The sequence below is a fragment of the Indicator indicator genome, chromosome 16, assembly GCF_027791375.1.
Source record: "Indicator indicator isolate 239-I01 chromosome 16, UM_Iind_1.1, whole genome shotgun sequence".
Classification (NCBI taxonomy): Eukaryota; Metazoa; Chordata; class Aves; order Piciformes; family Indicatoridae; genus Indicator; species Indicator indicator.
In genome coordinates, this window is record NC_072025.1 from 5,206,909 (window position 1) to 5,231,474 (window position 24,566).

Consider the following 24,566-nt stretch of genomic DNA (forward strand, 5'->3'; position numbering starts at 1 on the left):
AAATAAGTCTAGTAACACCGAGCATTTAAACAATGGTTGATAAAGATACTGAAAACAGTTTGACCAGTCAAAACTAATACATGCTACAGAGCTGTTACTGACATGTAGTAAGCAGTTAACAATTATAAATAATAATGCACTCAACTAAAATTGTTAGCCTCTCCAATTCCACTTTTTGCTCTTCAGCTATTCATGATGCTCTCAGTTTAAGAGGTTATTCCTCAGTCACCTTCAGAAGAGGACTTTAACTCATACCCTATGCTCCTCTTTAGCCCCCTTTTCCTACACTTCCTGAACATTAGACTCTTAGAGTGGTTTCTTCATGAATATTGTTCTCCCACTTTCAACAGCTTTCAGCTTACAAAAAATCCCTTCCTAACAAGTTGGATGGTTTTCATGAGACATGCCCATGGTCCCTCCAAGTCATCGACAGTTTCACACACAGCCTCATTTCTCTTCCCCTCCCTCCTTCCAGTCCTCACAGTGGACCATTATGCTAAATCACACTGATCCACAAAAGGGAGTTGAGGGAGACACTCTGAAACAAGCTTAGAAAAACTGTACTGTGGCATGGCCTTTAAGAGGGCAACTTTTTTAAGCATTTTTGTGTCTATGAAATAATTTCTGAAGTTCCACATTTAAATTCCTTCTCTACATGCTGGAGTCTGCTCTGTGAGTAGCTCACTAAAACTGAGGTAAAGAAGAGTATGATCAGTTTTCTGAGGGTGCTGTGACCTAGAGGCAGGTCTGATTACATCATTTGTTTTGGGTTAAGTCTCAGGAGCTTTATAAAAAGCAGTCCTAAGAGGAAAGAGAGAGGCAAGAGAAGAGAAGAGCAGTAACTCATTAGCAGAAGTTCTCTATGTTTGCATTCTGCTATTTGCCACATATATAAAAGGGAGCTTCTTCAGAGGGCAGAGAAACCCATCAACTGTTGGAATATTTTAAGTCTTTCCTTGAGATGTCAGCCAAGAGCTTCGGTATAGCCACAGTCACTGCTGTGCTTATTTTCTGCTTAAAGACACAACTCTCAGTGCAAGCGCCGCTGAACGGTAAACTTTTCCAGCTTTCTATTTTATTCTCACACTGAGGGCAGCTAATGTATGCAGCAAACTGGTAGCTTTTAATTATTACTATTTCAATATCATGCTCAATGTTGTTTATCGTTGCAGACTGCAGTTGTTTGGACTAAGTATTCTTATTTCAATTTCTCAGAAGAGGTATTCTGATATATAAACAAAAAATAAATTTGCCCTCTAATTTAGTTTGTATTACAGACTTCTTGCATGCTCAGTATGTCTTGCTTTGTGATCTTTTTGTTTCTCATAGAATGAAGCAGACTTGCCTTTCTCAGTTAGTGAAAGCATCACACCTTTCTTTCTGCCCTGTTTATTTTTAAACCAGAAGAAAAGAATATCTTCAATATTTAAACAGGACCAGTTTCAGGGGTTCAGCACTCCTCACTCTCTTTTTAGGAGTTAATATTAATCTATTCAGGCTGATTATAATCAATTTTCATCCATTCAAGCTAATAAGGTACCTAGTGTGATTGCAGAATATGAGGGAAAATCACTGTGAAGGGTGAGGTGTGAGAGGACTTACTCAGCACATATATTCACGGGAAAAAAGTCTTGAAAGCTGAAGTGTAATCCAGAATCGTCAGCTTCACACAGAGCTCTGCCAAGACAAGCATGGGGTTTGCACATGGGCTACATAATGGGTGGAATTCAAAATTTTAAGGTAACCTTCTTATTTTGGGCATATATACACTGAAAAATGGTTGTATGACCTAGCAGAATCTACTGCCTGAAGGGAAGAAGTTCCTACAGCTTGGTGCTTTCCAGAACAGCAGAATAAAGCTTGGTGTTTTTTAGATGCTTCCTCTGACAACACAGAAGGTTTGGAAGTGAAAGGATATGTCAAAAAGATGTCTTGAGATATGTTCTGAAGGGAATGCTGAGAATTCTATCTTAGAAATAGACAAGAAATAGCAAGATTAGCATCTGCCTGCTTCTGACATCTTCCCAAGTCTGAGACACAGCTAATGTAGATCATGACAACAAAAACCATTCCCACTTTCTCAGCTTCCAAGCTGCATTGGAAACATATTTTGCACCCTGGATATTGATCAGTGAAACAAGATACACTAGCTCTAGGAACCTCCGCTGCCATACACGGGCATGTAACTGCTTTACTCATCAGAACTCACCCCAACATGAACAAAGAGGCATGGCAGTGCTCACAAGTACAGAGCTGTGGGTAGTTCCCTTCTAGATTTGAGTTGGATACTCTATTGACTCCTCCAACCCTGAAAGATTTTTGTGACAGTCTGCCTCATCCTCTTTTCATTATCAAGCAGAATAAGGCTAATAGCAACCTTGCTTACAGTCTGAGGATAGCAGCAAATGACTCTTGCAGCTCCACGTGTTCATACAGACAAAATCAAGAAGGTTCTGCCACCTGGTCATCTATTCATCTGCTGATCAAAGTCAGATGAATTAAGCACTGAATGTGCCTCAGCCCCACCTACACAAGTTGCTATTACTGTGCTCATCAGGAAAGTCATAACAGTAGTGAACTACAGATCAAAATGTTCACAGACTAAGAAAAATGTCACTTGCCAAAAGAGTTTAAGATTTCATTTATTTTTGTTTCAGTTGGTATGAACATCAAAAATATTAAAAATATTTGAAACTGACTGCTTTAAGGTTGTTCTACATGATAAAAATCAGTTTTGGCATTTCATACACATTTTAATGGGCAGTTAGAGCATGAGAAGAGAGTAGCTATTGTAGTTAAGTCAGTATTTCTTCAAACCCTGCTCAGATGAGGATGTGGCAATTTCTAAAACCTGTTGACACTCAGTTGCTATCATCATGCAAGTTCTACCTCCAGAACGTACTGAGCAGAGGTGGCAAGTGTCAGATGTTGATCCCATGCAGAGAGAAGGGGAGACAAGAACAAGGTTTCTAATCTCTAAATCAAAGACAGAATTCTGGGGATTTCAGGCAGCATCATTACACAGACCTCATTTTGAAAATTCCAGTGTAAAAAAACCAAGGGACACTGGTCCTAACCAGCTAGAAGCAGAGAGCATAGTGCTTCCAGCACACATCAATACAAAGAGCTAAGTATAGCTGTTTTGCGCATCTTTACAAACTAATCCCAAACATTTCCACAACATTCTTTGAAGAGCTGTATCCGTGGCCACGTGTCAGAGTACAAGAAATGCAGCCAAGAATCTGTACTGAGCAGAAGTGCACCTAAGGATAAACATTTGCCTGCGTGCATGCAGGCACACAGACACACTGAGTGTCTGCAAGACTCGTAATTCAGGACTGGTTTCCATGCAGAAACAAAACCAAATTTGCATTAGCCTGATAACCCAAACTGTTCAGGTCTGTCAGAACAAGAACCTGTAATTACACAGCAAGCTCTAAGCAGGTTGCAGGAATAAAATAATAAAACAAACAAACAGAAATAAAATCCAAACCAAACCAAAAATATCCAACAAAATCCTCAACAACTTTAAAAGAGTATTTAATAAATCAAGACATTTCCAAAGATATGCAGAGACCCTGTTCTGTTCCTTAAGCGGGGATGAATACTGGTCATTTTAACACTCTCTCAATCCCCTAGGACTTTCTGAGTTATATAGGTTTGTGTATCATACTCCTGCTTTTTCAAAGTCCATCCATTCCTGTCTCAGATGGCAAATCTCAGAGTCTCTGTACAGAAGTCTTTCCATCATTTCTCAGTGTAGGAACTGGCAATCCACTAATGGTTTTCAAACTCCTCAGCTAGGTGTAAGAGGGAGCATTATAGCTACAGCCCTTTTATATTCCTTAAGTTTCCTAATCAGAAAACAAACAAACAAACAAAAAAGCCCCACGGGGATATACCTAATACAGAGTCTGTGGCTATTCCACAAAGGAAAAAGCAGATTGGTAAAAGTTTTACTTAAGGATTTAAGTGACCACAGGAAAGTCACCCCGATGGGCAGGATCACAGAGATAATTAAAATTTGGGTGAGAAGGGTTAGTACTTTTGAAAGCATTTATGTTTTGTTTAATATCTGGGGCTAGAAAGACAGATCAAGTATTGCAGCACTCAGTACATGGGTTTAAGTGGCAATGTATTTCTTTACAGACTACAATCAATTACAAATATTGACAGTAATATTTCTTTTATCTTTAAACAGGGTCAAAATGGTCCTATATTGGTAAGTACTAATTTGTGCATGTGAAGTTATGGCTTCTTCTGTGTTTTAAAGACAACATGTCAGATGTATTCCACTGAGAACTTACTAGCTTTGGCAACTTTACCCAGGTTTGGATCTGGTCCGTTGTCTTGAAATCTGTTATTCATCCATCAGTTTTTGTATTTGGATGACTGAGAGTCAGTTATTGGGTTCTAAACTACCTTAGAGAGTGACAAGAACTTCAGCAGACTAAGACTGGCCCCACAACTGCAGAGGTTCTCCAGAGCCCTCTGTTTCCATCACCATCACAGAGCAGCAGCACATTTCAGCCTAGTTCCTCTCCCTAACCACATGGGTCTTCATTTTTTAAGTACAGAGTTCAGCGAGTCACCTGTATTATGTCACTGGAGGCAGCTCCCTGAAGATCCCAGCACATTTAGGAAAGCAATATTATTTTGTACACTAGTCCTTTCAGACAGCAACTAATCCAGAAGGATGTGATGGCTGCTCAGGAAGAGGAATTATCAAATATGGGTAGTGTTTTACATGCCACATGCTCACAGGGAAGTGGGCAGTACTGAGAATCTCAGAAAAAAATGCTTGTTCTTAAGCCTTTAGTGGTGGTCCAAGACAACACAAAGAACCTCTGAGGTTGAACTTGCTGTTAATATCTACTCCCTTTGGTTGTGCTCCAGTTTACCTGACTCACTTCACATAAGCAAAAGGAAAGCTGCCCAGCTGCATGTCTGTAGACACAAATTGAACTGCCAGCATGCATACATATACTTCCCGTTCTCATTGGGAAAAAAACAAAGCTTGACATAATATAAATAACAAAAGCTTGGGGTTTCCACCTTAACAGCAGCCATCAGACAAACCTAACCCTGTTGGGTAGCGAGAAAAGCAAAACTTCTTTTACTACCATCAAAGCAGAAGTTTTGCCTTCCTTCCCAGGGTAATGCTTGTATAAATTTGTCACTTTCTGGGAATTTGGATCCCCATGTGTATTTCAGAGTATGTTATTCTCAGCACACAACTTAATCCATTCCTGTCAAGAGCCTCCATACTGCAGACTGATTTCTAATATGTACTGGAGGATAGATGGAAGGTTCACAAAACAGATTCTTACTTTTTCTTCGACTACTGATTTTCACATATATCCAGAAAAACGTAAAAAAGCAACTTCAAAAAGTTAAAGTGGCAACTCAACTTGTACAGAATGTTTCTTTTCATATACCTGGAAAAAAGCAGAGGTAGAACATGGGTCTGCACTGATTAAAACGCTGATTAGAGAGACTACAGTCAGCCAGAAAAGAGCCTCTCCATACTCTCCTACTGATCCTACACCTGCCACCATTTACCTTTAACTCTGCAACACATTGCAAAGCCTCCCACTAAAATTAAGTCCAAAGGACAGAAAAGGAAGTAAAGACCTTATACTTAGAGTGTAGGCTGATGTCCAGATGAGATTCAGGGTACAAGATCAGGGGTGGAGGAGAAATCTGGATGCTGACTGTCAGCAAGAATTCTATCTGTTCAGTACAACACTATGTAAAAATGAATGTTGACACAGCATTAGCAGCTCAGGGCATTGTGGCAAAGCAAGCTGACACTCCATGTGATCAGGCCTTATCTTTTCAGCACAAGCTTCCAAAGAAACAAGCATTTGGCTTGGATATAATGGAAATTACTGCATTAGGTGTAATAAATACAAAGTCTAAACCTCTCTGCCATCTGCCTTTTCCTTAATCAAACTGCAGTTATGTTACTTCTTGATTTCACTACTCTTGTATATAGAACAAGAAAAACTGCCTGGAAGAAACAGTGCAGGCCAGTGAGCTGGGGCAAAAGCCCTCAGCCTCCTCTGACACAGGTTTGCTCTGTGTGGGCTGCTTCACCTCCTGTAGAATGCACAATGTCAATGAAGTCTATCATCAGTTAAAGAACTTAGAGAATTGTTCCAATGCCCCATAGCTCAGGACAGCATGTGCAAGCAGCTTTCGGTAATGTTGCTGTGTGGCTGGAAGGTACAAGCCTGAAGTCCCCTGCCCTAGAAGAGAACTGGTACATTTGGAGAGCTGGGACTCAATTCTTTAGATTCTGGTTTCTGTTTCTGTAATATAAGAGGGCTGAAATGAAATCAAAGAACCAGGACCGCTCCTTGAAAGTGGAGAAATAGCTTCAATGGCAAAAACTAGCTTTACAGCCAAGTTTAAAGTAATAATGCCAACAGAATGATTAATATGCTTGAACACGTGAAGAGACAACTTCATTCTACAATGTAGACATAAGAACTGCTAATAGACATCAGGCTAATGGAACTTGCAAACTCTTTCATTCTACTGTTATGAAATACTCCAATTCAGTGCGGTGACAGCATAGGTGAGAACCTATGCTAAGACCCCTTTGCTTCCCCTTAAGAAATGAAATGCCAGCTTTAGTGAACACACCAGGACATGTCCCAGATTTCTTCCGATACAGCACTTGAATGGAGTAGCAGGGACAGCTACCATCCTTGGCAATCCCTCCATCTCACAAGCTTCCCTGCGAACATGTATGTGGAAGATATGCACATAATGAATACCTGTACATGGAATGGAATGACTGAGTTCTTCCTGGGCTCTGAGTGAAAGGAACCCATGCAGTCATGTCACTGTGGCAGGAAGCCTGGACTCTCAGCCTTCATTACTAGCTCAGCACTAGGCTAAGAGCAGACATGCAGCTTCTAGCTCACTGAAAGCAGGGCAGAGTGCTCTGCCTGGCTGCAAAAATATCACAAACATTCCTGGTTGCTACTGAGCCAATGCATTTTTATACATTTGTTTACTTCAAATCAAGAGAACTTGGACAGCTCATGAGAAGCTCAAGCAACATGGATATTAATTGGTCATCGGAGCAAAAGACTGTTGGTAAAACTGGTGTCTCATATGCCTGCTTTCTTCTTTTTTTAAGTCAGCCAATGTACACATCCTGGGAGCAGACACCACTGTTATTCTTAAAGGAACATCTGTCATGCACCAGTCAGCAGTGCTAGTACTTCAGGGCTGGCTGAGGGCTTAGGCATGGAAAACTAAAAGCTGTCAAAGGAAATGACACAATGGACATACGCAGCTGTGGTGCTGAGAGTACTTAGCTTAGCTCACTGACAGCTGGACAGCAAGACTATCCAAAGAGTTATTACTACTTTATTTAAGGACATCTTTTATGAAATAGCCATGAAAGCACAAAGGCTTATTTACAGCAAAGTAGGGAAACATGGTCCTGGAAACTCACATAAAATAAGGCAGCCCACAAGCTGGATTTGAGCAACCTGAGTTTGGAGTTTGCACTCTCTACAGTAAGGAATGTTCATGACTGCATTGGGAGCAGTGGTAGCAGGAGGGGGTCCTATTTCCACCTGTACCAGCAGCTCCTTACCTTAATTTGCTCAGACCAACAGCTGAACAATAGCATTGGGTGGGTAGGACATGCCCATGGCACAATTATTGTTATGGTGACACAGTTGTGATGGGGTCCTCAGAGCAGCAAACATCATCTGTGACACCTAGGTCGTTGTCAAAAAAAGGAGGACATTAAGATAATTTTGCAATACTTCTTATATTAATACCTTTTTGGTATCACTCGGTAGCGATCACACAAAGGCTTTGTAGACAGAATGTGACTACCACGGATTTATCTTGATGTGCTGAGACAGAAAAAAGAAAATCTGGTTGACAATCAACCATTTGTTTTGAAGAGAGCTAGGTGAGAAATGCCTTTGTTCTGGTTTGGGGCCAGACAGATCGTCTCTTGCCCCGAAAGGGACAAAAGAATAAGACTCACACAAACGGATTGGAGAGTGATGGAAAGTTTAAATCGAAAAGCAATTGGTGAAGCTACAGAGAACTACAAACTACAAAGCATAGTGACAAAGAGTATCCCAAAGCGTACAGAACCCCTCACAGAATTCCCAAAGGCTTCCCAATCCTTCCCTTCTTCCCACCTGAGGGTAAACCCAAACCCCCCAGGGCTCTTTCTTCCCCCTCCTGCTGCTAGGCAAGCCTCAGGCTGGCCAGGTCTGAGACTGCCCCCCCCTCCAGTCTCCTCCTGGCATTAGGCCTAGTCAGGCCTAAGAGGCCTTGAGGATACTCCCCCGGCATTACCCGATAAGAGAGGACATCTCCCGTGGGAGCAGAGAGGGAAGAAAGAGGAAGAGAATGACTCTGCAGATGGCCTTATAGGGTGCAGGATTTATGGGTAGAAATACGTTGTTTCCTGTGTCCACCCCTGTGGGTGGGCACCCAGGACACCAGAGGTGTATCTCATGCGGCAGTGGCAGGGGGCACCCAGCCTAAACTGCCACATGCCTTCTAGCTCTATGGTTTACCTACTATGAAAATCTCAATTTCACATATGCAGACCCAAGATGCAGTGAGATCATCAATCTGAGACAGGAGTTTTGAGACACTGAAATTACAAAGACTATGTGGCAAAAGGCAGAATTTCTAGAAAAACTAGTTTTGTACCAAAAAAGGTTTTTTGTTTTGGTTGGTTGGTTGTTTCTTTTTAATTGAGCAGGAGTGAGAAACAAAAACTGCTGCAGCTTACAGGCCTTGTAAGTGGAATTGCAGATTTATGTCACAGAAAGGATAACTACTCTTGAAGATCAAGGCACACAAAGATTGTGATAATTACAGCACTACATAGAAAAGACAAAAGTTTCCCTTCTGAACTGCTAATGCTGTTGTGGAACTTCCCATACTCAGTGGCCAGCTCCTAAGTGCATTCGATTCATCCAGGCATAGTACTGAAGAAGTGAGTGGTACTTCATGACATGATTTTCACTGTCTGGGACTAGACTTCTAATTTATGCACAAATTAAAAATTATATAGAAGTCTTCTTGCATACTCACTATCTTATCAGTGTACAAAACACACAAACCTTCTGACACTGCTGTAGTCTTAGCTCCCTGGAAAGTGATACTTTTCAGTGTCACTGTCTTGCACATCAAGGTCCAACCTCAAGAAACTAGGATTTCCTGGTATATCCTGATATATATTTTCCTGGTAAACATTCTTGAGTATGTGTATCTCACAGTATGGGAAATTGCCTTTCACACTAAAAAAAAAGTGAGCCTGTAGTAATGCTCTCCTGACTGTTAATCTTCCTTCAGAAAAAAATCTGAAGTTGCTTTGCCACTGATGACCCAATCTAGCATTAGATTCTGGCATTCACGATTCATGGAAGATGTTAACATACTGGGTGGACTTCAAAGAAACCACAAGGAATATTACAGATTTTGAAAAGAACACTTCTCACCAAAGAGTCAAGGAATGCAATGTATTTAGCTTAAGTGAAGCAAGAAACTATGTCCTCCATGTTACAAGTACTTCAGTGAGGAACTAAAGTATGCTAACAGGAGGTTCTTCAATTTTTAAGCAAAGAATTAAAAGCAATCACTATTTAAAGAAAGACAAAACTAGACAAACTCACAGTGACAAGCATGCTGCCAAGGAGGTAATTATCCACTGGGCACTAATGAAATATCTTTTCCCTGCAGTGCTTAAAGGAAGAGTAGATGTTTTTCCCTTGCTGAAACGTATTCTCACTGAAGTAAAAATGAAACCAGGGAGGTCCAATGGCCTGTGTTATACAGATCAAGCTGAGTGATGCCAAAAGACCTTCCTGCCTTAGAAAGAATCAGGATGAATCTTCAGAGTCAAGGAGAAAGACGAGTTTCAAGTTCCTCTTTTATTATTTAAATCCAAATGGTCTCATCTTACAGCTTGCAAACAGCTTCTACCTATTAACCTGTAATTAAATCAAAGGCACAATTAAAAATCTCTTGATATTACCTATTCTTTGTAGATCCTACCTAAGGCAAATGACTGTGATGAAGAAAAGTTTCACCCGAGCTTGAGCAAGTTATTGCAGGTCAAATTACCTTCCATTTTTGCAAATTAGCTTTTCGCTACGGATTGTGCAACAGTGCTAGATAGAGCCAGACAGTTTGTATGATAAGGAAAGGTTTATGAGGATCTGGATTTCTGTCTACTGAAAAATATGGAAAATTTCCTTTTTCAGCATGAAGTCACTTCTTTCAGCAGTTCCCTTCAGAAGGCTGGAATAGCTGCGTTACTACACGGACACCTGTTATCTCCATAGAAAAATTAATCCGTGTCAGTAAATAATCCAAATACTGTTTTAGATCCAAACTCTACTTGCCACATTTGCAGGCTCTGATGAGAGACAATACTACCACAAGAGAGTCAGAGGCAGCTGGCTATGGTGCTGCTGCCTGCAAGCCTAACCTGATGAGCTACTTGGCCTGCAGTTCCCCAGAAGTGTAACATCAAGGGCAGTTGAGATTCGCAAAGAATCAAGAGGCAGTAAAGCGCCTCCATGTGAGATTTTTGTTGGCATTTGGCCCATTTCTATATAATGGCACACTGGAAAGATGAAATTAGGATTAAAAAAAAAAAGATTAAAAAAAATATTAAAAATTCAGAAAAGGTTCCTATCCAGATTTTGAGTGAAGGCTGAAACATGTGAGGTTTTAAATTAATTTCATAGTTGACAAGTGTGTCTCTTTGTTCATTTACACAGGTCCTGACGGAGAGAAGGCCTGGCCGAAGAAATACCCATTTTGTGGAGGAGTATTCCAATCACCAATAGATTTCCACAAGGATATTCTCCAGTATGATTCTAATCTCTTGCCTCTAGAATTCATAGGCTATAATGTGCCCTCCACTGACCACTTTACATTGACCAATAATGGTCATTCAGGTAAGAGAGCTCAATGACAGCAAGGTATTGTAAAGGAAAGATTGCTGGATCCTGTGAATTTTTATTTCATGGGTGAACTACTTTGATTATCAGATAAAATTAAGGTGTGATGATGAGGCCTTCACATCAGCACACCCACATCAAGAGAACAGGTTACAGAAACCTGGGTATGTACTGAGTACAAATGGATTCACAGTGAGCCAAACTGACTGTGGTTTTTAAATAAGCTCTAGTCATACCAGAATTACGTCTTAAGCTTTTCTTTTTAGTTTGGTTGGAGTGCTTTGAAACAGACTTTGTGATTTTTTTTAAAACAAGATAAACTGATAAAATATGGGTTCAATGGGTCTCTGCCATTCCATTCCTATCAAAGCAACTCAGCTGGATTTTGAGAGGGAGAGGGGAAGGAAAAAAGGCAAGCTAGGAGCACCATTTTATTCCTTGACTTGTGATTAAAAACCTCTTTAGTGTAAGGTAAGATAAAAAGACAGAAAAATAATTAGAAACTGCATACAAACATGCCCTACACTGTAGTACTAAATCAAAGTGTCAGTACAGTAGGCAAAAGCAGAGAGGATGCAGTGTCAAAAAGGTCTACTACATTAACATAATATACAATATCAGTAAAGAAGTCCCACCATTTTTTGTTCCTTCTCCTGAAACATTTGATAACATAGAAATAAGAACAGTATAAGACCCTGCTTCTTCATATCCTCCTATTACATAACCATTAAAAGAACCTGTGTTGTAACATGGCCTCTGTATCTGCTCTTCTCCAGCATGCTTGGTTAAAAGATGCCCAACATGCAGACATCTCTTTTTTTCCTCATTCTTTCATCGGGGTAAACCTGCTTTGTAGAACATCATAAGCCCTACCCTCAGTTAAGGGCCAGCCTCTTAGGGTATGGTTCCTGGTTTTCCTCTTGATCAATTTCTCCATCATATGCAGGCTGCTTTAGACTAGGAATGGCTGGGACACCCTGCCTTTTCCTAAGGATCCTAAGGATCTTTTCCTAAGAGCCTTTCTTGGTTCCGAGTGAAAGATTGTATTGTCACAGTTGAAGTATTAGGCTGATATAAGCGACAGGCAACAGGCAGAGAAGGAAACATCGTCTGTCAACTTTAATGGTGCCAGAGAGCAGGCGGAGACAAAAGAGCAACACTGAGAGCCCATTCTTACATAACAGTCACACAGGTAAAAGCAAATTCCTCGTACAGCCTCTGTCACTAACCTGTCAGATCTTGCCCCTAAAACAAGTCCAACTACTTCCTAATGAAAACCAAGACAAAAATATATTCCTGTCTCAGTAAAAATGGAAATTCCCTTCTATGGTCAGTGCCCTCCTGGAAAACAGGGGACATGCAACCCACTGTAGAAACCTTACTCAGATACAAATCTTAATTGCTCTGACTAATGAAAAATTAATCTCTATTGGAGTCATCATTACACCATCTGTTTCTATTTTCTCTTATGGATAGAGGAAATCAGTAGGATGCTTAGTATTGTGGTATCAATCATTTCTACATATAATTAACTTGCTTCATTGGCCAGCTAATCAAGATACTGTTACCTGCTTTAGCTAGATTGAAAGCAGAAGAGATCAAGAAAAACTTTTTAGCACTAGCATAAAAATACATAGGCTTGCAGCTGTTCCTTCATTAAGGGTTTGAGCCTTTTTTCCCCTACAAGACATGCCTGGACACTCCAGAAACAAACTGTATTCACACTAAAAATAATAAACTGTAAAGAAATTGGTCTGTTCTTTACATAAACCATTTCTTTATGAAGTGCCAAAATTCCCAAGCAAACAACTCCGTTTCTGCTGAGCCAAGAATTACCGCTTTAATTTCTACACAAAAACTAATCAATTCTGTCTTCCACACTGGAGAGCATCAGTGAGCAGAAGGGAGAGCAGTGTACACAAAGGCCTTCCTTCAGCATGTCAGGAGAGGAAATGCTAGCTCTTAAGGTCTGCTTGACATCAGTGTTCTGGGTTTTGGGGAGAGTGGAGAGAGGTGGAAGTTTATTTGGTTTTGCCATATGCTTATAAAAGTATATTAAGAGGCAAAATAATTCAATACAACAGGAGTTTAAAAAATACCTCAGGAAATATTAATTCATTAAGTTGTTTTCAACTGTTGTAAGTGGATCGAAAGGTGGCACATAAGCTTCAGTTTTGCTGCAACATGCCAATAAGGCTGGAGAGCTGAGTGAAGGCAAACCTCATGAAGTTCAGTAAGGACAAGTGCAGAGTCCTGCATCTGGGAAGGAGTAACAGCAGGCACCACTACAAATTAGGGGGTCATCCTGCTGAAAAGCAGCTCCACGGAGAAAGACCTTGGAGTCCTGGTGGACAGCAAGTTATCCGCGTGACAGCAAATTTGCCTTTGTGGCCAAGAGGGCCAATGGCATCCTGGGGTGCACTTAGAAGTGTGTCCAGCATGTCTAGGGAGGTATTCCTCCCCCTCTACTCTGCCCTTGTGAGACCACACTTGGAATACTGTGTCCAGTTTTGGGGTCCCCAATTCAAGAGAGACAAGGATCTGTTGGAAAGAGTCCAACAGAGAGCTACAAGGATGAATAAAAAGATTTGAACTTCTCTCCTATGAAGAATGACTGAGGGACCTGGAGCTGTTTAGTCTTGAGGAGGCTGAGAGGGGATCTTAGCATCTACAAATACCTGAGGGGTGGGTTTCAAGATGAAGGCGCCAGGCTCTTTTCAGTGGTGCCCCGTGATAGAACAAGGAACGAGTACAAGCTGGAACACAGGAGGTTTTACCTCAACACAAGGACCCGTTTCTTTATGGTGAGGGTGACTGAGCACAGGAACAGACTGCCCACAGAGGTTGTGGAGTCTCTTTCTTTGGAGACTTTCAAAACCTGCCTGGATGCATTCCTCTGTGGCCTGCCCTCTGTGATCCTGCTTTGGTCAGACTCAATGATCTCTGGTGGTCCTTTCCAACTGCCAGCATTCTGTGATTCTGTGAATTGCCTCTTCAATAAGCCTGAGATAATTTTGCATTCTTCTCCCTGAAGAATACAGCAAGTCTCATATTCAATTCCTTTAGTTTAAGAAAACAGAAAAAGGGTACATTCTAAATTCTTCTGAATTACCTAGAAAGGGTTAAAGACAACTAAATTGTTTCTCTCCTAGCACAGACGAATTGATTTGAGTTAGGAATCTGCTTTGTTCATGCTCCTCACACGGTAGACATTAGACATAGTAAATTTTTATTTGCCCTGTGCTTGAAAGATGTGGTATCATTTGCTCCCATCTGCTTTTGCTCTGCTTACAGTGAAAATGTATCTGTCACCTACTATGTACATCAGAAACCTCCCATTTGAATACACTGCATCTCAGCTTCACCTGCACTGGGGAAACAGAAACAAGTCTGAAGGCTCAGAGCACACAGTCAGTGGGAAGCATTTTGCAGCAGAGGTAAGATAAGTTCAGATCAGGGAAAGGAACAAAGAAGGTTAGGCAGTTCCTGTTGGTTCAAAGCAGGATCTTTATCTTCAGTTTATGACTGGTTGGCCTCACCTCCATCCCTGGAAAGGTAATGGAATAACTTATCCTTGGTGCTGTTCTTAGGCATATCAAGGACAAGAGGGTCATTAGGAGCAGTCAACATGGTTTTACCAAGGGGAAGTCATGTTTGACCAACTTGACTTATGAGGACATAACCAAGTGGATAGATGATAGTAGAGCAGTGGATGTGGTTTATCTTGATTTTAGTAAAGCATTTGACACTGTCTCCCACAGCACCCTTGCAGCTAAACTGAGGAAGTGTGGTCTGGATGATCAGGTAGTGAGGTGGATTGAGAACTGGTTGAAGGAAAGAAGTCAGAGAGTTGTGGTCAATGGGACAGAGTCTACTTGGAGACCAGTATCTAGTGGAGTCCCTCAGAGGTCAGTACTGGGACCAGTACTATTCAATATATTCATCAATGACCTGGATGAGGGAACTAAGTGCCCTCCCAGAAAGTTTCCTGATGACACAAAACTGGGTAGAGTGGCTGACATGCTGGAAGGTTGTGCTGCCTTTCAGCCAGACGCAGACAGGCTGGAGAGTTGGGTGAAGAGACATTTAATGAAATACAACAAGGGCAAGTGTAGAATCTTGCATCTGGGAAAGAATAACCCCATGTATCAGTATAGGATGGAGACTGAGCTGATGAAGAGCAGTGAAGGGGAAAAGGACCTGGGGGTCCTAGTGGACGGAAGGTTGACCATGAGCCAGCAATGTGCTCTTGTGGCCAAGAAAGCCAATGCCATTCTCGGGTGTATTAGAAGGGGAATGGTTAATAGGTCGAGAGAGGTTCTCCTTCCCCCTCTACTCCGCCCTGGCCACATCTGGAGTATTGTGTCCAGTTCTGGGCCTCTCAGTTTAAGAATGACAGGGCCTGCTTGAAAGAGTCCAGCGCAGAGCCACAAAAATGATAAAGGGAGTGGAACATCTTTGTTATAAGGAGAGACTGAAGGAGCTGGGTCTCTTTAGCTTGGAGAAGAGGAGACTAAGGGGTGTCCTCATTAATGCCTATAAATATGTAAAGGGTGAGTGACAAGAGGATGGAGTCAGGCTCTTCTTGGTGATGCCCAAAAAGAGGACAAGGGGCGATGGGTGGAAGTTGAGGCATAGGAAGTTCCATATAAACATGGGGCAAATTTTTTTTCACTGTGAGAGTGACGAAGCACTGGAACAGATTGCCATGGGGGGTTGTGGAGTCCCCTTCTCTACGGATATTCAAAACTTGCCTGGATGCTCCTGTGTGATCTACTCTAGGTGATCCTGCTATGGCAGGGGGTTTGGACTGGATGATCTTTCGAGGTCCCTTCCAACCCCTAACACTCTGTGATTCTGTAAAAGGTTGCAAGATTCTATCCAAGTATTTATGATCTGGATATATACTTCAAAATACTGTACTGTGCACCAAAAAATGGATAAACTCTGATGTACTTTCATGAATATGCCACAAGTCAGGGACTCAGAGTCTAGGTTCTAAACACAGAGCTGGCAATGGATCACTTGAGTAATTTCAGACAAATTGCTGGCTCTTTGACATCTTGGTTCTTCTCTGTATACCATGTATATCTTCTAGCCACAAGACATTGCTTCTCAGTCTGCCTTTACTCACCTTCTTCTGTTCAATGAAGAGCTATTTGTTATCTTTTCTAATCACAAACTAAGGATTTGGGATATTTACCTCAAAAGGATTACAAGAGAAATCAGTCAATAATTTGTTTGCATAACAGTACATTAGGAACCCATTTCTTCTCTAGTTGTATTTAACACCAGGGTTTGCTAACGTGTTACTTTTTCAGAAAAAAATATTGGTACTACAGTCAAGATTCCTTGAAGCTGAAGTGATCAGTTCTCTTTCCATCCCACATTATGTAAAGCGGGTGTGTGTGTGTAACACAGCTACAGCAGGGCTAGGAATAGCTGTTCCACGACCTTTTGCTTTTCTCTAAAAAGATCTTGCCACAACAGCTAGAAATGACTGAAGGATCTCATTGTATGGTCTCAGCCTGAGGCGGCTGCACTGGTCCTTTTTATCTGTGAAACACAAATGTCATCATGCCCCAGACATTACCATAACATTGTATCTCCTTCATTGTAGCTGCATATTGTACATTATAACTCTGAGAAATATCCAGATATAACAGCAGCCATGGACAAAGCAGATGGACTGGCAGTTTTGGCTGTTCTTCTTGAGGTAGGATGCAGGATTTTGTTTGTTTATTTGTTTAAAATATGCTTTCAATCATTAAGTCACCAGAGACCTTTAACATACAAAATTAGCTAGATTATTTAACAATGCTGTGGCTGAATAAAAGTTCTGCCTTTTCTCTTTCACAAAAAAAGAGCCAGATTCCAGGAGCACATACATAAACAGGAACATGTTTGAAGAAAAGAGAGATTCTGACTATTTCTCATGTTTTTCAGTAAATTAACTTCAGCTATATTCAGTCCAATTTTGCAGTCATTTACAAACTAAGGATGGGCAGAGTTTATCGAACAACAGACAACAAGGAATTTCAATCTTACTTAAAACTGCATGAAGCAGTTTGAACATAGCAGAGAGGCACTGGCAGACATAACCCTGGCTTTGGTCACTGCATGTAATTAGGACTTGACCGCAGTCTTCAGACTGCAAACTTCCCAGATTCTTTGAATCACAGTTTACAGTAAAGAATTAAATTCAGTGCCCTTCCTAAGATGAGAGAAGGACAGCTTTCCAGTTTTCCTCTCTAAAGCCTCACATACAAGCGATTAAAGATAATAATGATCTGAAAGAAAATTTTTAGAAGCTTGTACATATACAATTTTCTTTCTTTTTTAGGATTAAAACTTCTCAATAAGATAACTATAAAGATTACTTTTAACTGTGAGAATTTTCTGCAGCATAAAAAAAACACTGAAAACATCCAGGTTTTCACATATCCATCAAAAAAGTGCAAACGTTCTAGTTAGCAGACAAAGCTCTAATTCTCATTAATATTACCCAAACTCACTCCCTAGCAGCTCTAAGACTTTGACAATTTTGCATTTAATTTCAGTTCATTCGGAAGTTGCAGCCACAAAAAGTGTCAGAGTATTGTACATTATGCTAGGGAATAATACTAGTATTCTGGTTAATTCTGAGCAATGGTGTTTAAAAATCAAATAAAGGAACAATGGAGATAAGGTCTTTAAAATAACTTTCAGACATTGCTGGATATTGCAGTTGGTCTAAGAAAATCAGTATAATATATCTGGTTGTCAGAGGGGCTGCTAAGCACCAGCTCTAAAGAATCCATAAAAAACCCACTGATTATTAAACTGAAAAGCTGCTGCTAGCAGTTGAAAAACATGGTTTTTGGTAGCTGAGTTATGGCCCTTGCCAGACAGTTGAGTTATAGCCCTTGCCAATGGCCCTGCAGTACCCAATAAAGTCATTCTTTATCCTCCTGAACTAAAAAATGCTTGTGGGTGGAAAAATGTGGCTTTGAATAGAAACCAGTAGATGGTCTGAGAAGTCTGTCAGTTGAGAACTTCTGCCTGCAATATTCTCAGGGAAAATGGTTTCTCTTCATTTGTACAGTATGCTGAACAGGCAAGGGCAAAAGAGTCTGAGTTCTGAGGACAATGTTTTGAGTAAAAAGAGGTTTTATGCTATTCTGATATATTAATATCTGGACGGTGGAGACACTTGCTGTATGACAGAGGCCACCAAATATTGCTGTCTGCTGCATGCAGAAGCAAAGACTCGTATTCAGACTGTGGTGATTTGCACAGCTGTTAACAGTCTGTTCATTACAGATTGGACCCTTCAACCCATCCTATGAAAAGATCTTCAGGCACTTCCGGAATGTGAAATACAAGGGTGAGTGGCTATAAACCTGCACTGGATTGAGAATGACTAGGAGTATCAGATTTCACCCAGAGAGGGATTGAACTGGTTGAAGAAGAAACAGTTCAGAAATCCTTGGTAAATCAGTCATGAGCCATGAAGGACTTAAAAATGCAGTGCATTTCTGTGAGGAGCGAATGGCTAGCATGCACCATGTGTTTTTGACTGGGCATTACTTCTTACACACAGTGGTTTTTGGTTACTATGGCCACAGTTCATCTTACAGAATTCTGACTAGTATCTTAGCAAGATTTGTACATAGGAAACCTAAAAGGCTGTATTCCTTATGAAACAGGGATAAACTCTGTTAAAACTTATTTTTCTTTACTTAGAGATGTGACTGAAAGCATGCTAGTTACTGAAAAGCAAACTCACTTCACTGATACGCTACCTGGTAGTAATGACGCAGCATTTAACATGAACTCTGTTTCAGATCAGACAGCCCAAGTCCCAGGCTTCAACATTCGAGAACTGCTTCCTGACAGGCTGGATGAGTATTATCGCTATGAAGGATCCCTGACAACTCCTCCTTGCTACCCTAGTGTTCTCTGGACAGTTTTCCGATACCCCGTTAAAATTTCACAGGAGCAGGCAAGTTTAAATACAGCACAGGTTTTCTTAATTGGTGTCTGCTAAAGCACAGCAACCACACATTCTCATTTCCTGGTCCTGTAAAGCTGGAAGATGACCATTGCTAAAATCCTTTAAGTGAGAAGAACAGCATAAAACTGACACAAATCAATATCCTATCAGTTTGCAGTTTGTAGTTAGCATGTTCTTAGTTAACCAGAATAAATGAAGGTCAGACAGCTGCATAGCAATTAATGTAGTATCAGCTTGAAATAATCACAGCCAAGTGAGATGAATTTCTGTTTCCACTATGTACTTACTTCCTACTTTAAGTCTTTCCATGAGTCACTTCCAGATCACTTTTGTTCAGTGTCTGAACTCTGTTTGTGAAGTATTTTAGTGTAGCTCTGATCCTGACTGACTTAGGTCTGAGATAGGTTTGATAGATGCAAAGTTTCTAAAAAACATGCTAATTTGTCAGTCTTGAATCCCCTGGCTTTTTTCCAGCTTGCATTTTTATGCTTACCTAATTAAATGTTTTTGTTCTTTGATGGCCACTTACATAAACCCCCAATCACTATCTTCTGATTCACCTAATTATAAACACAGGGAAATGTTATTATCAAAATCTCTGATCAAATTAGTTCATGCTCCTTGTTACAAAGTCCATGCTTAACTTTATCCACTCTAATAGATCATGCCTTTACCAAAGCAGACAGTTGTTTCATAAAGCAGCTTTAAGGGCTGCTTAGAAATTAGACTGTTTTATGGAGAACACTCTGTAAAGTGCTACCATGTTACCTCCCATGCAGTTTACTGGTAGGTAATTACTAAGCCTGACTAATTTTATCAAGACATAAACAAAATGCAGGGAAGGGTTTGGAGATGCCACATTGTTTATATGTTATTCTGCATTTCGACTCACAGGCCACATAAGAGTTAAGTATTATTTAATGTATCCTCTTCCCCTTGACCACTCTTTTGATTTCAAACACACACACTCACTGATCATACGGTGGCAATGCTTCTTCTGTACTCTGGGAGCTGAACAGGGTGCTTCCCTTTATAGTTACTGGCACTGGAAACAGCCATGTACTGCACAGAGAGTGATGACCCAGAACCTCTGGAAATGGTGGATAACTTCCGAAATGTTCAGGAATTTCATGAAAGACTGGTTTTTATCTCCTTCCGCGACGGTAAGTTGTATGAATACTTCTAGGTAAAGTGAACAGTGATGTGCATAAACTTGAAATACTGAAGTGGCAGTCCTGTTGCATTGTACCACTACAAAAATATAGCAGCCTCATTTTCACACAGTTCACTTTGCTCCCTTCTCTTACCGCACTGTTTTTGTAGAGTACATAAAATGGCTTTTTTCAACAACAGACATCAGGCAATAAGTAAGCAGTAACCTCACTCTTACTGCTTCAGAGTCAAGAATAAGTAGCAGAACAACCTTCTTATCAATTTATCAGCTAAGAAAACAGATTTGTTTATAGTATATTGTTAATAATTGGAAACTCTGCAATAAAAAAAGATTTCTGTGACTATACAACTCACATGCATGGTATGCACAAGTCACACTTCAGATTCTATTTGTTCTGTCCTTGATTTCTTACTGAATTTGAGAGCCACAGTCATAAGATTCTATTCTGGCTTTATACCTCTTACCAAGTCTCAGGATTTGCAACATGACTGCCAAGTTCCTGAGACTGTAATGCTTCCTTCACAGGGTGTCTCTTAAATCCATGTACATAAACAATCCTTGATAGCAGTGAACAACAGACATTCTCCAGTGAGCAGCTACCTTATGCTTAAGACTAGTTCACTGTGGAATCCTACAGATCTATCTTAAGCTTATTCTACTCTCTCAATTTGTCAAGATTCAAACACAAGGTGGACTTGACAGAGACATGTTGATGATTGCTAACTGCATCTGTAAGCCAGTGATTTTCTGAGGCAGACTGGTCAGAAATGAGAAATGCAAATTTCCATCTGCTTCTTAAGCTGACCTTTCAGCACCTGACTACTTTGTCTCTGTAAATCACACTCAATACTTAAAATGTAGAGAGTTACAATCCATCATCCCAGCAACTGAAAATCAGATACTATGCTTTTCTCTAAACACTGTTTCTTTAAACACTTCACAGAAATAGTGTATTATTATTTCCATCTATTGGGAAAAATTTGACCCACGTGTGACTTTCTCAAAATTGTTGTTGTGAACCAATGCCAAACCCCAGAATAACACTTGGCTCTTTGCTAAGTCACATACTTTGGCTCCCATGCCCAGGTGATACCAGCTATAGAAGCATTTTCAATGTATCTATAAAGCTGGCATGACTTACCAGAGTTGAATTGTGTGACTTATAGCTCATGCTGCTGTTCTCACTCAAGAACTGGTCTTTATGACCATGAAAGGCATTGCTCAGTGCTACTTTAATAGAAACCCCATTCAGTATAAGTTCATTTAATTACAAAAGCTCATTGACTTTATTAGTGAAGCATAGAAAAATGTTCAACCAATTTCAAAAAGGGTATTCATCACCCCTGTAATCTCACATTCCACCTACTAAGATCACAAAGGCACTCACAGGTGCACCCCCTCACATAAAGGAAAAAGAAAAAAAAAAAAAACAGGGGGAAAAAGGTTCCTATCAAAGCACAAGATTAAAGTGCACCTGGCTGCTGACTGCAAGTGCCCAGGCTAATTCAGCCAGCTGTACCACAGGTAGGAATACAGTACGCTTATTAAGAAGGGAAGGAGAGGCCACACACAGAATTGTGGCTTGGGTCAGGCAACCACATAAATTTATTAAAGAAATTCTGTTGTGCACACCATAGGCCCCTGCTAACGCAAGTTTTCAGAGCACCTTTTCTGCCTCTTCAAAGCCAAGACTGAGGGCTGGCATCTTCACTTAAGCACAGTGGCCACAAAACAGGGCCAGGAATTGGAATCTAAACTTATGCTCACTATTAACAAACACTACATTTCAAAACACCTCTAATCTTAATGGATTATTCAGCAAAAATCAAACATGCTTCTAATGTATTTTGTCTGTCAGTCAGCTATTCTAATAAAATCAACTTCACATGCATGCAGCTGACATTTATTATGGTGTTCAAACCTTCCACTATCCACAAGTTAAATGGAACTGGAGTCTAGTTTTGATTACAGCGCCATGCTGAAATACTCTCTAACTGAATTTTGTAAGAAGGATGTCTCATCAAAGAGAAACAACTCCTTCCTCTTCAAACTACAAGCTTTTTCTGCAATTACCTATTTGGTGTTATATTTTGTTGTCCATTTGAGACACTTTTACTATTAAAAAAAACCCTTCTTTAAAAATACAGTTTTTCTTCAATTCCATGGTTTGCAAGCTTCTTCTGTTCATCCAGCCTTAAAATTACTAAAGTATCCAACCGGTTAAATGGGATAAGATTTTATATTTCTGTGAAAAAATATCTGTACATTTCAGCTAATTTAATAAGAGAAAATATTTGGATGGAATACATGACACCTGACAGCTTCACTCTGAAAGGGTTCTGATGTTGTTCATATCGAGAGAGTAATTTGATAAAACATAATAAAGAATGAGTAGATGAATTTTGAAAATGCAGCTTAGAAAAGAGTGCTCAATTTCAGGATCTTTGGGAAGGCTAAAATAAATACTTCCATTGCCAAAAATATATATGAATACATATGCATACATACAAATTATCAAAGATGGCACTACAATAATGCTTGAGATCTCAGTGCAAACATGAGATGACTCAGTTCTTTGTATTAATATCCTGAATTCACTCTTACCTTCTTAGATGCCCTTAAGCAAAGCAGAACATTCTTTAAGAGTCCACTTTCTATGTTGTTCTGCCCAGAAAAAAACAACAGGCTTCAAATTTAACATCCTTAATTGCCTGGCTTTAGTTCTTTAGTTTAACTTATGTTGTCTTATACACTATAGTTATTGAAATCCAGAATGTTTCTGATGTGCTATGCCTGAATGTTGGCTTTGTGACTTCAGCAGGTGTGAACTGTGGATAGAGATGTGGGATTAGGACTTTCCATTATACATCCATTAAGTTATCCTTTCCCAGTCCATAATTGCAAAGTGGTGTGAGCAGACTGAAGGAAAGTTGCAGATGCAGAATGCAAGTGTTATGACACCTTATCCTCTCAAGTAAAGGAAATAAACTGTTCTGTATGCTTTCCCTTTTCTCCTAGGTTTTGTTGTTTCTATTGTTACAGCCTTCACTCTGGGAGTTCTCACCATTCTTGCAGTGGCCTTCTGCCTACTGAAGAGGAAAAGGTAAGATGTCCAGCTGTCAAATCACAGGAAAAGAAGTCAAACCAAATTTTTCTTCTGACACAAAGAAATGATTGTGTGTCCAAAACCTTGCACATTTTTATAGTGGTAATATTTGATCTGAGATAGGCTCTTTTCCTACAAGCTTTGATTTGTTTTTATCACTGTATGCGTTATTTCTCCTGTATCATATATGCCAAAGGAAATCTATTTATTGCCAGCAAAATAGGTTTAACACGGCTGAAAGTTCTCTATTTGCTGCAACCTTTGTGCCACAGCGGTCACCATTCTGCCGTTGTAGGAACGGCTGGTTCTTGTGAAAAGCAACTGTATAAATTGTTTTCCTCATACAATAAAAATTACTGGAACAGCGCTCATGTAAACCCTTAAAGGATACGAGGACAGGTAATAAGGAACTGTACACAAGTACCAGGGAGAACAGAAAATCATTTTCCACTCCAGGTACTGGCATGCAGCTAGGTAATGAGACTCCCTTTCCAGACTAAGTGGGACAATAAGCTGTGATATCAGGCTAACCTAGTTTTTCTGTTTCTCTCAGTTCTGTTTCCTCTTTTTCTTGTTCTTTTTGCTAGCATGGCTGCTTTTCAAATCCATTCTTTTTTTTTTTTTTCTAGAAGAGTATGTAAAACAAGAAGGAAATGGAATTTTAGAAAAAAGCTTTCCCAAAGGTCACATCTTTCAAGTGGGAGGAAATCTGTACTGATATTTGATCACTGTTTGCCACCAAAGCCAAAGTCTGAAAGAAAGACTAAGACTGCAGACTTTGAGATCAGCCTGATCCTTTTGTGATCATCACTGAGTGCCACACAGAATGTATTCTCCTGAAACATATGTAACAATAAAATACTGTGACATTTGCACTGGTACAGAGAAAAACAATCTAATGTATACATAATCAACTATTTTAAGTAACCGATGGTGCTTTTCCCTCATTGGAGGTATAATTATTTAATACATTTGTTTTATTTTAGCTGCAGAAAGGGAGGCAAAGACAACAGAAGGATCATCTACAAACCAGGCATGTACAAGGAGGAAGAAGACATCTCCAAACTTTGATGCCCTGCTGTCACAAAAGCCCCTTTTCATTCATAGCACTGATTTATTTTGAAGCACTTCTCTTGTTCTTAGCTAATGATAAAATTCCAGAGTTTTCTGAAAATATACCAAAAGTTTTCTGTAGCCCTGCTTTCCAGGGAGGTAAGATGAGTGAATATTTCTGAACTAAATTCTTCACCATATTCTTTTAATGTTTGCTGCTTACTGAGTCTGGGTCTTTTAATTGATTTTACAATTAATCCTGAACCT

The 24,566-nt window shown here is 40.1% G+C and overlaps 1 protein-coding gene across 1 annotated transcript; it reads left to right on the forward strand.

Annotated features, from left to right (window-relative positions):
* The first annotated feature begins 961 nt into the window (after positions 1-961).
* Positions 962-24,317, forward strand: CA12 (carbonic anhydrase 12). Its single transcript, XM_054388054.1, has 10 exons — positions 962-1,052; positions 4,202-4,222; positions 10,788-10,967; positions 14,265-14,407; positions 16,591-16,686; positions 18,273-18,336; positions 18,797-18,954; positions 20,003-20,129; positions 23,159-23,243; positions 24,233-24,317. The coding sequence occupies exons 1-10, from the start codon at positions 962-964 to the stop codon at positions 24,315-24,317; spliced, it is 1,050 nt and encodes a 349-aa protein (XP_054244029.1).
* Positions 24,318-24,566: the final 249 nt, after the last annotated feature.

Coding starts and splice junctions, on each gene's coding strand:
- CA12 (XM_054388054.1), top strand. CDS start 962: ATGTCAGCCAAGAGCTTCGGTATAGCCACAGTCACTGCTGTGCTTATT. Junction 1,053..4,201: donor AGTGCAAGCGCCGCTGAACG/GTAAACTTTTCC, acceptor ATCTTTAAACAG/GGTCAAAATGGTCCTATATT. Junction 18,955..20,002: donor TTAAAATTTCACAGGAGCAG/GCAAGTTTAAAT, acceptor TTCCCTTTATAG/TTACTGGCACTGGAAACAGC.